The sequence below is a fragment of the Octopus bimaculoides genome, chromosome 3, assembly GCF_046866305.1.
Source record: "Octopus bimaculoides isolate indiv1 chromosome 3, ASM4686630v1, whole genome shotgun sequence".
Taxonomy (NCBI): Eukaryota; Metazoa; Mollusca; class Cephalopoda; order Octopoda; family Octopodidae; genus Octopus; species Octopus bimaculoides.
Genome location: NC_142930.1, coordinates 65,034,460 through 65,049,264, shown reverse-complemented (window position 1 = coordinate 65,049,264; position 14,805 = coordinate 65,034,460). Strand labels below are relative to the sequence as shown.

General features: G+C 36.6%; 1 protein-coding gene across 1 annotated transcript; it reads left to right on the top strand.

Annotated features, from left to right (window-relative positions):
- The first annotated feature begins 8,272 nt into the window (after positions 1-8,272).
- LOC149136555 (zinc finger MYM-type protein 1-like) lies at positions 8,273-8,644 on the top strand. Its single transcript, XM_089348368.1, has one exon. It carries the CDS (start codon positions 8,273-8,275, stop codon positions 8,642-8,644), a length of 372 nt encoding a protein of 123 aa, XP_089204494.1.
- Positions 8,645-14,805: the final 6,161 nt, after the last annotated feature.

Below are 14,805 nucleotides of genomic sequence, written 5' to 3'. Positions count from 1 at the left end.
GAGAGAGAGAGAGAGAGATACATACATAAATATATGTGTGTGTGCATGTGCATGTGTATGCTTGTATATGTTTGTGGTTTTCTGGGTATGACTTCAAACTGCATCTGGTACTGGGGCCCTGGTTTGGGAGTTCCAGGTCTTTGAGGAATGTGGAACCCTCTCTTAGCCACTATTGTTCCCAGGTGTATTCCAGCCTGAAGTAGTAGCACCTGTCAGGATCCCAGCTGTGGGTTAATTTGCATATTAGGGCTTGCCTACCTGTGCATGTGAATACTGTATCTGGCAGACTCTGCAAACGAAACCTTTATGGTTCAACAGAGGGAAGGCAACAGCAGCAGCTCATTGTGAAGTGCTGAGAGCAAGACGAGGCAAGTAAGATATCTTGGTCATTCATTGCATTTGTCTCTCCCAGTCATGTTGACCTGGTCTTACCACTGGATTGAAGAGAATTAGGGGACAAGAGAGTGAGGTCAACAGCATGCAACACTTATTCCCTTTAAAACCATGTCAACAGTCATCTCTAAGGATGATTAGATGGCCCTCATCATCTTGATGGACGAACATGTATAAGATATGTTTGTGTGAATGTCCATTATTATGTTTGTGTTTGTCTTTCAATGAGTGATAACCAATGTAGGTTTGTTTACATCTTGTAACTTAGCAGGTCAGCATAAAGGAGAAAAATGGCCAGACCAAGAGAATAAGGACCAGATTTAAAAATAGAAAATAAAGGGGTCAATAAGACCCTTAAAGGCAGTGCTCCAGGATGGCCGCAGCACAATGACTAACAAAGTGAAAGAATAAAAGAGAACCCTTTTAAAAATTGGTAGAACATTATATAATTCTTTCTGCTATAGGCACAAGGCCTGAAATTTGGGGAGGTGGATAGTCAACTACATCGACCCTATTGTATAACTGGTACTTATTTCATCGATCCAAGAGGATGAAAGGCAAAGTTGATCTCAGTTGAATTTGAGCTCGTAATGTAAGGACGGACGAAATGTTGCTAAGCATTTTGCCCAGCGTGCTAACAATTCTGCCAGCTTGCTGTCTTAGAACATTATATAATGTGGTATTAGATACAATATATATCTTTAAAAAAAAAAGATGGATTGGATGGTAAGAGATCGGAATGCCTTTGATCATAAGTCACTTAATCAGAGTTGACTAAAGACTAAACAACAACATCGCATGCACACACACACACACACACATATACTCACAAACATGCATATATACTCTCTTTTACTCTTTTACTCGTTTCAGTCATTTGACTGCAGCCATGCTGGAGCACCGCCTTTAGTCGAGCAAATCGACCCCAGGACTTATTCTTTGGAAGCCTATTACTTATTCTATCGATCTCTTTTTGCCGAACTGCTAAGTTACGGGGATGTAAACACCAGCATCGGTTGTCAAGCAATGGTGGGGGGACAAACACAGACACACAAACACACATACACACACACATATATATATATATATATATATATATATATATATATATATATATATATATATATATATATATATATACGACGGGCTTCTTTCAGTTTCCATCTACCAAATCCACTCACAAGGCCTTGGTCAGCCCGAGGCTATAGTAGAAGACACTTGCCCAAGGTGCCACACAGTGGAACTGAACCCAGAACCATGTGGTTGGTAAGCAAGCTACTTACCACACAGCCACTCCTGCGCCTATACATACATATATATTCCAAAAGGTGGGTACTAAGCTTTTAGTTGCATTTCTGTACCCAAATGCTTGCTGTTTTACTAAAAGTACAATGCAATTTAGTGCATTTGTTGATCAATGTTGACTATAAATCTGCCTGTGTTTATGCAGGTGTAGGCAAGATTTTTTTTGAGAAAGACAGGCAGTGGCCCATGCATGAAAGTCCTTCCTTTCTGCACCACTGATGTTTATCCCGGGGAAGATCACTGACTTGGACTAATACATCTTGGCACCATTGCTGTCACAGTTGTTAATGTGAGAATGTAAAAACTTAGACTAGCTCTGCCAATCCACTACTTTGAATTATCACTTCTTAACAAACATCATCATTATCATCATTTTAATGTCCACTTTACTATGCTGCATGGGTCAGACAACATGTACTGAGGCAAGTCTCCTACAGCTGAATGCCCTTCCTGTCAGCAACCCTTACCTGTTTCAAAGCAAGGTTACATTTCTCCACAGCCAAACATGATTTTGAAGAATATTGGAAATGAATAACATTCCTTTATAACAAACATTTGATGTCAAGACAAAGAGATATGAATATACTCACACTCAGACTCACATTCACATACACATACAAATATACTGATTTATACATCTTTTATTTTTGATCTTTTATTTGCTTCACTGGGGCACTACCTTGAGGATTTTTAGTTGATGGGTCATGTTAGATGCAGTGCCAATTGTCACAAAGGAGAGTATATCTACTGATAGCTTTTTGGTACGTTCAAAAATCACATACCCTCCGCCCAATTTTCCATGACGGATTAGGGCCTGGAATAATCCAGATGGATGAATGACAAGTCGTCTAGTTGAATTAGCTTATCATTTACTCCACAAATGCTTTGTGATCAATGCTGCACTCTCCCATGTCACCTGTTTCAACATAACTGTAAAATAAATATATACAAACTTTGCCATTTTAATCCTGAGCAATGCCAGGTATCTCTGCTAGTATATATACATATATATATATATATATATATATATATATATATATATATATATATAAGCAATGTTAATTCTCTAAATGAAGTATTAACAGTAACTGCACGATAAAGTGAAGTATATTGCCACTTAAGTGTGGCTGACCCCTAGGGGTGGATGTTACTGTTGCTTTTAGCCCCAGGAGGACATCTCCTCCAGCTGGCTTATCGACACACTACTGTGTCCTGTTTGTTTTGCCAAGGGAAGTTATCCCTCTCATCGTGATCTGTAGCACGAACGGACCCGGGAAATAACCCTGAAACCCGGGTCCGTTCGCGGTCATAGGATCGCGGTTTCGATTCTCAGACCGGGCGTTGTGAGTGTTTATTAAATGAAAACACCTAAAGCTCCACGAGGCTCTGGCAGGGATGGTGGCAAACCCTGCTGTACACTTCCACCACAACTTTCTCTCACTCTTACTTCCTGTTTCTGTTGTGCCTGTAATTCAAAGGGTCAGCCTTGTCACACTGTGTCACGTTGAATATCCCTGAGAACTACGTTAAGGGTACACGTGTCTGTGGAGTGCTCAGCCACTTGCATGTTAATTTCACGAGCAGGCTGTTCCGTTGATCAGATCAACTGGAACCCTCAACGTCGTAAGCGACGGAGTGCCAACAACATATATATATATATATATATATATATATATATATATATATATATGTATACATATACATATATGTATATATGTATATATAAATGACATGTGACAATTATTCGGTAGCCATGATAAAACTCCGAGTTTTGGATGTCGGGGCGGAAACCCACGCCGCCATCTCTTCAGTTATCTGGCCATCGAAAAAATGCTATGAAAATGACCCCTTAATATTAAGTGTATGAGATGGAAAGCATTTTTTCAGTTTTATCATGGCTACCGAATAATTGTCACATATTATTTACAGATAAACTCCTCTATTTACATAATAGTGGGGTCTCTCTTTCTTTTGTTGTCTTACCTTTTCTATCAATATATATATATATATATATATAGTTAAAAAAGAAAAGGAAATGGAGATGTGGAAGTTAATAATTATTTATTATTAACAAATTGGTCATCTTTGCTTCTTACAGCTTAATAGAAACCTATTGTTTTAAAGGAATTTCATTCCCCAACAATACTTGGTATTGAACCAGTATTTCCTTGAATGCAAACATTCCTTCATGAAGTTAACATATCCTCATATATATATATATATATATATATACACATACACACAATGGATTTCTTTCAGCTTTTATGTACTAAATTCATTCACAAAACTTGATCTAGATGGCACACACTGGGATTGTACTCAAAACTATGTGGCTGAGAAGCAAACATTGCCACATCTATACATCTACATTTGCCGCATTGTCACATCTACACTTGAAAGACTGCAAAGAAAAGTTGACTTTGGCATGATTTGAACATAGAATGCATAGCATCAGAAGAAAAAAAACACCACAAGGCATTGTATCCGATGCTGCAATAACTCTGCTGATTCACTGCCATAACTAAAAGTGCAATAGACATGAGAAGGTTAACTGTTTAGCAATAGGGTTTTTTTTTTGTTTTTTGTTTTTGCCATGACTGATGTAAGTGGAATGGCCAAAGGCTGGTAGCTCCCCACTACACCTCATGATTACACGACTTGAAAAATTCAAAAGCTAATTAAGTAATAGTATGTAGCAGTGAAATTACATTTTTCCGGGTCATACAAACAATAATTGGCTTTATGACTTTTAAACACGAGGTATTATTGGAGTAATACAACAGAACAATGTAGCTGACATATTTCACATCATGGATCTAACTACTATGAGTTACGAGCCTAATGAGGGAGAAGAAGGCCTGTATGTGGCCTCAAGTGATGAGCTAGAAATAGCAGCCAAATCTTCCAGTGTTTAAATAAAAACTTACTATCTTAGAACTGAACATGTTGAATAATTGTAGTTATATACATTGTTGAGAGTAATAAAAGAGGTTGGTCATGAGTGGAGTATTTTTAAAAATTATAGACCTTCTCAATAAGGTCTGGGTTTGTAGTAGTGGTAGTGGTGGTGGTGGTCACTCATCCCTCCTAAAACCTTGTTTCCATCATGAAAGAGTCTGACAAGCAATAAATTAAATTCTACCTTAGGTTGATGTTTAACATCAATATAATATACATATATAGCGAATCCAAACAAAGAAGAACAAACAAGAAAAAACAATAACGCGAGGACGTGGAACAAGTACTGCATTATCATACACTCAGGAAAGGAGGGAAAGAGGATTTAAAGTTTCAAGCAAAGCTCTTCTTCAGAAACAGAAGAAGTCGAAAGGAAGGGAAGACGGAGGAAGAAAATCACCAACGATATACACGCGGTTACACACACACACACACACACACACACACACATGTGTATATATATATATATATATATATATATATATATATATATATATACACATGTAGACAAGCATACACATAAAGTCACTACGTGTCTTTTGCTTCAGTCATTTGACTGTGGCCATGGTGGAGCACCACCCTTAGTCGAGCAAATCGACCCCAGGACTTATTCTTTGTAACCCTAGTACTAATTCTATTGGTCTCTTTTGCCGAACCACTAAGTTACGGGGATGTAAACACACCAGCATCGGTTGTCAAGCGATGTTGGGGGAACAAACACAGACACACAAACATATACACACACACACATATATATATACATATATACGACAGGCTTCTTTCAGTTTCCGTCTACCAAATTCACTGACAAGGCTTTGGTCGGCCCGAGGCTATAGTAGAAGACACTTGCCCAAGGTGCCACGCAGTGGGACTGGACCCGGAACCATGTGGCTGGTAAGCAAGTTACTTACCACACAGCCACTCCTGTGCCTATAACACATATAGTTTTTTTTTTTTCATACATATATATTTTTCTTATGCATACATATATATATATGCATGTATGTATATAAAATCTCAGAATGCACATTAAATGAAATATATTTGTGTAAAGTCATATTTAACATGTTTGAGTAAACTTAGACTTGTGACGCCCTTTTGCTATGGAATTGGTCCCAGAAAACAAATTCTTCTTTCAGCAGACATGTGTGAAAACACACAAGGCTGTAAATGATGCCATTGAATTATAGGATACATGCACTTCTGCATTCCTTCATGTTGTCAACTTTCAACCTCAGATCTGCCTTTCACAGCCCAACAAGAACAATTTCTTCTTATATTAGACAGCAAACAGTACAATTGCAGATGTATGTAAAGTTTGGTGAAGCTAGAATTAACTAAATAAAGTCATTCCAATAGAAGAACAAATAGCTTCTTAACAGGCTGTGAAAGGTAGATTTAGTGCTTGTAGCTGATGACATGAAAGAACAGAGAAATTTATGTATCTTATGATTCAATGTCATTTACAGTCAGCATGTTTTCAAACATGTAATTTAGGAGGACCACATCCACAGTGAAAGGTCTTCACAAGGGCAAGTGTACTCCAGGGTTTTAAATATGGCTTTACATGAATGTATGTCTGTGTGTGTGTGTGTGTGTGTGTGTGTGTGTGTGTGTGTGTGTGTGTGTGTGTGTGTGTGTGAGAGAGTATGTGTGTGTGTGTGTATGTGTGTGTGTGTATGTGTATATCATCATCATCATCGTTTAATGCTTGTCTTCCATGCTAGCATACACACACACACACACACACACACACAGAGGCATGTGTGTATGTGTTAGATAGATAGATAAATAGTTAGCTAGCTAGATAAGTGATTTTTAGGCAGACTTCCAGAAGAAATTAAAATTCTTTCCTATATGAAAAAAGGGTCTACAGAACATATTTAGTTTAATAAATGGAATGCAGAAAATTCTTGGACGTTGAGCCACTTATATAAGTTGACCACTGAATATATACATATATACATACATACATTATATATACATTTACAGACACACAGACATACACAGACACACAGACACACGCACACACACACACACACACACACACACAAATATATATGTGTGTATATATATATATATATATATATATATATATATATATATATAATTGTTCATCATTGTTTAATGTCCGCCTTCCATGCTATATATACTAGCTTAAAAGCCACCTGATAGAGTAAATTTTGACTAGCCATCTACTTGGTAGCCAGATTGTGAAGGAAGGTATCTTGTTTTAACCATCATCCTTTAAATCTTAGGAAGTTCATACACATTTTTATAGTCCCAGACAGTGGCGGATCTACCGTAAAACTAATGAAGCTTAAGCTTCAGGGGTCCTAATCCTGGAGGGGCCCCTTTGAAGCAACTTAATTTTTTCATTCTGTCAATGTTTTGTTTTTTATTTTGCCATGCAGATTGCTGTTCCCTGTCTTAGTGGACATCATATCATAATCCTATGCAGAGTCTAGCCACAAGTTGTTCACCTGATGTTTCTGCCAGTGTGGTGTAGCAGAAAATATAACAGTGCAAATGACTCACATATAATTCGCTTGAATTATTTTGGAAACTTCGACCCTGCCCCTCCCATTGTCAAATATGTCTACAACTACATCAGCATGGTATAGATAAGAATTTTATTTTCACACCATTATTTAATGACCAATGAAAGGGTTTGCCTCCTAATTTTGGACTTACAATCTGTTCAGTAACAAAGCATTCTTTCTATTTTAAAACTTGTTTGAATATCTCCTTGTACAAAATCAACAATTCTTCATTTATGATTATAGTTGTGAGCCCTTATCTTGATCAATCTCTGTCTCACTGTGGCTAATGAAAATATTACCCTAATTTTTTTACATAGAGGTCTAGGCTCCAAGAGGAATAGCAATGTCTTCAAGAAAGTACTTAAGTGGATACCAGAAACACCAACTCAAGGAAAAGCAATCTAATGAGATTTCTAAATGTCAAAAACTATCAAACTATTTTACAATGTCAAGTAAAAGTTTGTCATCACCTGCAACTGAAACAAGCCATGCAAGCACCAGTGAAGTCAATGATAGTGCACAAACCATGAATGCTCTGTATTGCAATAATCAACCTACTGTTGACATTTTTGATGCAGATGATGATCATGGTGGTCAAGAGAGAGCAGAAACAGGAATCAGGAAGCAAATTTAGTCATTTCAAAGAATACAGTAACCTGGCAAACTGGCCCAAAACAATTGATAATGATTGATAATGATTTCATACAAAACTTATTTATGCAAGACATCGGGGTTTTTTTTTTTCAAAATAAAAAACCAGATAATGTATATACTGGGCCCAACAAGATTTATAAACAGCAAAATCGAAGTTTCTCAAACAAGTACTTTGAAGAAAAATGATTGAAAAATGGTCAGACTGTGATGAGATCCTGGTTAGTTTACTCAAAGAGCAAACTCTTTTCTAAATGCCAAATATCACTTACAATGGGTGGGTTTTCTGATTGGATGAATATATTCAGAACTCTAGAAAATCATGAAGACAGCACGGAACATAACGGCGATGTTGAGCTGGCTAACACGAAAGTCAAATAAAACCACTGTGGATCAGCAATTTGAGGAATAGCTGAAAAAACATGGAGTATTATTTTGAAGTACTAAAAAGAGTTGTAGCAGTTATAAAGTTTTTAAGTGAAAGAGGTTTAGCATTTAGAGGTGATGAGGAAAAGTGGGGCTCCCCAGACAATGGAAATTTCATGGGGGCCATTGAGCCTGTTGCAGAGTTTGACCCATTTTTACATGAACATTTAGAGAAATGTAAAAATGAAAAAGTAAATATTACTTACCTATCCAAATCTGTGTATGAAGAATTTATAGAAATCATGGGAAAACATGTGAAAGATGAAGTGGTGAATCAGATCAACAACCTAGATGCCAAATACTACTCGATTATTGTTGACTCCACACCTGACATAACACATGTTGACCAGCTAGTAATTGTAGTTTGATACTGTTATAATGGAAAACCCTGAGAGATTTTTAGCATTTTTGCCAATAGAAAAACATTCATCCACGATTTTGCTCAACAAAATAACAGTTTCTGGGGGGGGGGGATAAGTTTTCACTTGAAAATATCCATGGTCAGTCATATGATAATGCTTCCAGCATGAAGGACTCAGAGAAAGAGCTGCAAGTACATCTTAAAAACAGGTATGAAGACTATGTACCATGTGCAAGCCATTCACTCAACCTTGTTGGAGAAAAGCAGTGTCTGCTGTACCTAAAGTTGTTGACTATTTTGGCCTCTTGCAGCAGCTGTATGTTTTCTTGAATCTCCTCGAAGATGGGGGATTTTGAACACACAGGGCATTCTAGCCTTTTCACTAAAGAGCTTAAGTGTAATTAGATGGTCTGCACACTATAAAGCAGTCCAGGCAATTAAAAATGGATACAGGGATATTTTACAAACTCTCAAATATATGCTTGAAGACTTAGAAGAGAAGCCTGAATGTAAGCGAGATGCAAAGAATTTGTACCACAAGTTAGTAAAATTGGAATATGCTGTTTTAACAGTCGTTTGGGAAGAAGTTATGGAGCATTTTAACAGAACAAGTAAGAAACTCCAAACCCTTGGTTCTGATGTATTTGAAGGTTATCTTCCGCTAGCATCTTTGCTTTCATTTGTTAAAGAACTACAAGAAAATTCAGTTGACAAGATTGCACACTATGAATCAGTAGCAAAAGGTTTATGTGAATATATCACCTCAAATTATTCTGATGTTTCCAAACTCATTGTTATAAAGAAATTTGCAGATGGAACAAGTGATAGAGCTTCTTTGAGAGGGGCTGAACAATTTAGGATAGAAGTTCTAAATGAAGTCTATGACTGCTTGATAATCCAGTTAAGCAAGAGGATGGGCCCATATGAGCAGATTGCGAAAAGGTTCGAGTTTCTCTTAGAATTGCTGACCAATTCAGAATTTGATAAGAACAGTATCAAACTTATAATATTGCATTACAAAGACGATATTGACCACAAATTAATAAATGAGTGTCATCAGTTCAAAGAGTATTTACACCTTAGGAAATCCTGGAACACAGAAGAGAACACAGCATCTAAAATGCAATGCACAGAAGTTCTTCAGTTTACTTATGAGTAACAATTAATTGAAGTGTCCCCTGATATTACCACTGCACATAAGCTGTACTTGACAATGCCCATCACAGGCTATGAAGCAGAAAGGAGTTCCTCAAAGCTTTCCTTTGTTAAAAATAAACCTCAGTCTACTATAACTGAAGAGCACTTAAATTCCTTATGCATATTGTCTCTAGAAAATGACATTGCAAAGAAGCTGTCATATGACAAAACTGTTGCTACAAAAAAAAAAACCCCAGAAAAAAGAGTATTTTGTAATTTTCATATGTATCTTAATGATGCATCATGCATGTATATAATGCTTCCCTAATAACTTTCAACCCCCATAACTCTAAAACTCACTTTCAGACTCATTTTTAAGGACTCCACGTCACAACTCCACCATTTGGGCTATCAAGGCCTCAAGCTGGAATACCTTGCAAGGTCACGAACATTTTTTGACCCTTGTTGGATGTTACCCTACTGTTGCTGGTTGTAAAGGGGGTCCCCCATAACATTTTAAGCTTAAGGGTCCCAATATTGTAGATCCACCACTGGTCCCAGATATCGCAATCGTTTGTAGCATGTGAATTAAAGAATTGCATTCTCTCCTCAAGATAACAAGTCCTGTCATACTTTGCTCTAGACGGGTTGGTATGTATCCTGTTGTTCCAATAATAATAGGCATCAAGCTGAAAGTGTCTCTTGGATACTGGATTTGCAAACTTCTTATCAATGGTTTATAGATGTCGTCTTTCTCTTGTATTTTTCTAACCACAGAGGATAGCTGATCTCCACTGTATGTATGTATATATCGATCACAGCACCGTTAAGTTAAGCTTCATGCAATGGCCATATTCGATAACGAGGGGGCAGCCATCATGTATGTATGTATGTATGTATGTATGTATGTATGTATGCATGCATGCATGTCTGTCTGTCTGTCTGTTTGTATGTATTTATATACGTATGCATGTATGTATGTGTGTATGTATGCATGTATGTATGCATGTACATGCAAGTGTATGTGTATGTGTGTGTGTGTGTGTGTGTGTGTGTGTGTGTGTGTGTGTGTAACCAAATCAAATAATATTTTGAAAGCATTTAATACGTACAATTCAGAACTGTATAATATATAATATATATTATAAAATTATATAATATTTGGCACTGTGCATCTCTTCTAAGTATAACATGATATGTATATATATATATATATATATATATATATATGTATGTATGTATGTATGTATGTATGTATGTATATACGCACACACACACACATATATACATAAATATAAAAAATGCATGGTGCCACACAAAAGCACCCGTGCCTGCTGTGCTATGTAAAAGTACCCAGCACACTTGTAAAGTGGTTGGCTTTAAGTAGGAAATCCAGCCATAGAAACCATGCCAAGTCAGACTGGAGTCTGGTGCAGCTCTCCAGCTTATCAGGTCTTGTGAAACCACCCAACCCATGCCAGCATGGACAATGGACATTAAATGATGATGATGATGATGATGATGATGATGACGATGACGGCGATGATGATGATGATGATGATGATAGATACATACACACATTTACACATACACATACATGTGTGTACAAGCTTAGGCATGCACACATTGTAATATGCGCACGCATATCTTCTGAGTTTCTGTTTCTTTCTCACCATTTAACAACCAGTGTTGGTTTGCTTATAGGCAACATTTCTTAGCTGTTCAACAAGAAACATATCAGAGACTGATACAATTAGCTCCAGACTTAAAAACTTATAAAGAAGTATTGGGTCCAATTCGATTGACCAATCACTTTGCAATCAGGTTCCAGCATGGCTACAGTCTAATGACAGGAACAAGTAAAAGAAGAATAAAAATGTATATCAACTGTGTTGATCTCATCAATGCAGAATGAGGAAAGTGTGTTCTTGCAATGGTTAAAATACCACCACCCCTCTTCCTTACACTAAACAATTATTTCTATAAAAAAACAGAAGGCTACATATTTTGGAGGCAGGTGAAGTCAATTAAGATCTACTCCAATATTTCACTGTTACCTATTTTATTGACCTTTCCTCCCAGAAAGATGAAAAGAAGAGTTAACCACAAGATCTAAACTCAGAATGTAAAGAAATTTAACAAAATGCCACAAGCCATTTTTGCTACTTAATCAATGCCACCATTCACCTGCCTCCTCACTTTGTGCATTCCTGAACAAGGTACATACTGTAGTCTATTCCAGTTTGTCTGAAAAAAAATCTATTTCCAATTGTGATCTATGGCTAGCTGTAGAAAGAACTGCTTCGAGGAAAACAAAATCTCACCCATTATAATATGGAAAAATTCTTATTCTTCTTTAGTGAAATTTATTTATTGAACGGAGTTCATTCATAAATGTAGACTAATATGATTACCATATTAGAATCTTCCACACATACAATCGTGGAGGCACATGGCCTTGTGGTTAGAGCAGCGGACTCACAATTGAGGCATTGTGGGTTCAAATGTCAGACCGGGCGATGTGTGTGTTTATGAGCAAAAGACCTAAGTTCCACTTCTGACTCTTTCACCACAACTTTCTCTCTTTCTTTCCTCCCGCATCTAACAGTTCACCTGTGATGGACCACTGACCCATCCAGGTGGAGAACCTATACACCAATGAAACTGGGAATCTGGTTCTTATGAACCAGGCATGGCTTGAGTAGGAACAAAACAACAAACAAACAACATATATAATCATTGATGGATAGATGCAGTGGATCTGAACCCAAACCCATATGGTTGAAAAGCAAACATCCTAACCACATAGCCATGCCAGCACTTATAATAGTCAAAAGGTTTTGATCAAAATTTTTTGAGCTGTGTGTGTATGTGTGTATATGTGTGCATGTGTGTGTGTATGTGTGTGTATGTGTGCATGTGTGTGTATATATATATATGAAATTGAATAAAACAGAGTCAACAAGAAGGAGTATACATATATGCATATATATATACATACATATATATATATAAATATATATATATATATATATATATATATATATATATATATATATATATATATATATATATATATATATATATATATATATATGTATACTACACTCTCTGAGTGGTTGGCGTTAGGAAGGGCATCCAGCTGTAGAAACTCTGCCAAATTAGATTGGAGCCTGGTGTTGCCATCCGGTTTCACCAGTCCTCAGTCAAATCGTCCAACCCATGCTAGCATGGAAAGCGGACGTTAAACGATGATGATGATGATGATGATGATGATGATAGCTTTGCAATTTTCACAGTAATAAATATATATACAAACTATATATATATTAAAAAAAAAAAATTGGAGTCTTACAGACAAGTTCCCTATCTGTATAGTTTTCTCAGTTCTTCTAGATTCAAGTTAGAAACAGCAATGTTCTTTCTATACTAAGATTCACATAGATTGGTGTTTTTTTGGAGAGGTCTTTCATCAACAGGGAATATCTCAATTGATATTTGCTGTTGCTTAACCCCAGGTCAATTCCGATCCAGCAAACCAAAGGCTTTCCAGTCATGGCCAACCAATCTTATATACTTAGGACTACATTATTTTCTATGTCTCTCCTTATTTTAAGATTTGTGACTTGAAAATGATATCATATTGTAGGAGCACTACTTCCTTTTGGCAGAACTGTTATCCATCTATGCATGATTTGGTTAGTGTAGCCAACTACTTTACCTTGTGCATAGATACACACTGCCACCTATCACAACGTTGCAGAAAAATTTTAGTCAGTTCCAGCCAGGCCTCCAAGGGAGTAAGACATAGTGTCATGTCGCTGTCAGAGCTCAACTCCACCACGTGGACGACATCTAATGGAGAAACACTCTAGAACTAAATAGAACTATTTATGCATTGTTCAAACACTTATCATGTTCACATTTTACAACAGACAGTAACATTAAGTGTTACATGTTTAATATGCTGCATACACCTTTTTCTGGATTTGTGACCCTATAACAAGTAGCTCGAACTTTTCTTCTGTTCACTTAGGATACTGTTATATACCATATCTCTGAATGCTATACCCTGTATGCTGGCAGGAAAACCTTGATTTAATGCTATCATCACATCCACTTATAATAAATTATTATTGTTCTGTTAAGCACTCTGAACATTGCCTATTATTTCATTACAAGTTATTATACAATTGCTGTTATAAAAAGTCAGATGTTATTTTAGTGCCTCTCCACTAAAATACAAGTATTTTCTTTTTCCAGCTATAGATACACTATGTTTGAAAAAAGGAAAAAAAAAATTTTAGATAGTCATGGTTGGATTATCTATGATCATAGGTCTCGTGGATCAGGTATGACTTGGGATCATTACACAATGACAGTAACATATCTTATCTGTAACCTGTATATTCACCCATTTTTACAGTGGTTGAATGAAATTTGAAGAATTGGCTCCTATTTCTAGCAAGTCAGATGATTGGATTGAGGCTCCTAATAAAAACAACATATCTGTATGAGACAAGAATAAGGTACTGCAAATGAGGAGTGTCAAGTGTTTCCCCCAGTCAAGTGGAATAATTGTCTCCGAGGATCATAGACTGAGTAATGATCACAGTTTTGGTTTGCTAGCAAGTATTAACTCAGAGGTCCACCAATGAAAATTACAGTTGAGTTATGAAACTTGTGAGTGGTCACTCAATTTTCTAGATATAGCAGCAAAAATCATTCTCACACCACATCCTACTTTCTACAACATGAAATGAAACATAGAATAATACAGTCCTAGATATATTATATCTGATCAAAAAAATGGGATGGCCATGGCTGGAACCCTTTGATCATAAGTTTGCTGAATCATTTTCCATTATAGTTCAGCTGGATCAGGATTAACATAAAACTTAGACACAAGTAACATTGAGATATAATCTACAGTTATGGATTTCAAAAAATTCAGAGAGGAAAGGGTCAGTCAAACTTGGCAGTCAGTTTAATTGCAGCACTGTGGTAGATCTACTGATTAGTGATCTAATG

Coding starts and splice junctions, on each gene's coding strand:
- LOC149136555 (XM_089348368.1), top strand. CDS start 8,273: ATGGAGTATTATTTTGAAGTACTAAAAAGAGTTGTAGCAGTTATAAAG.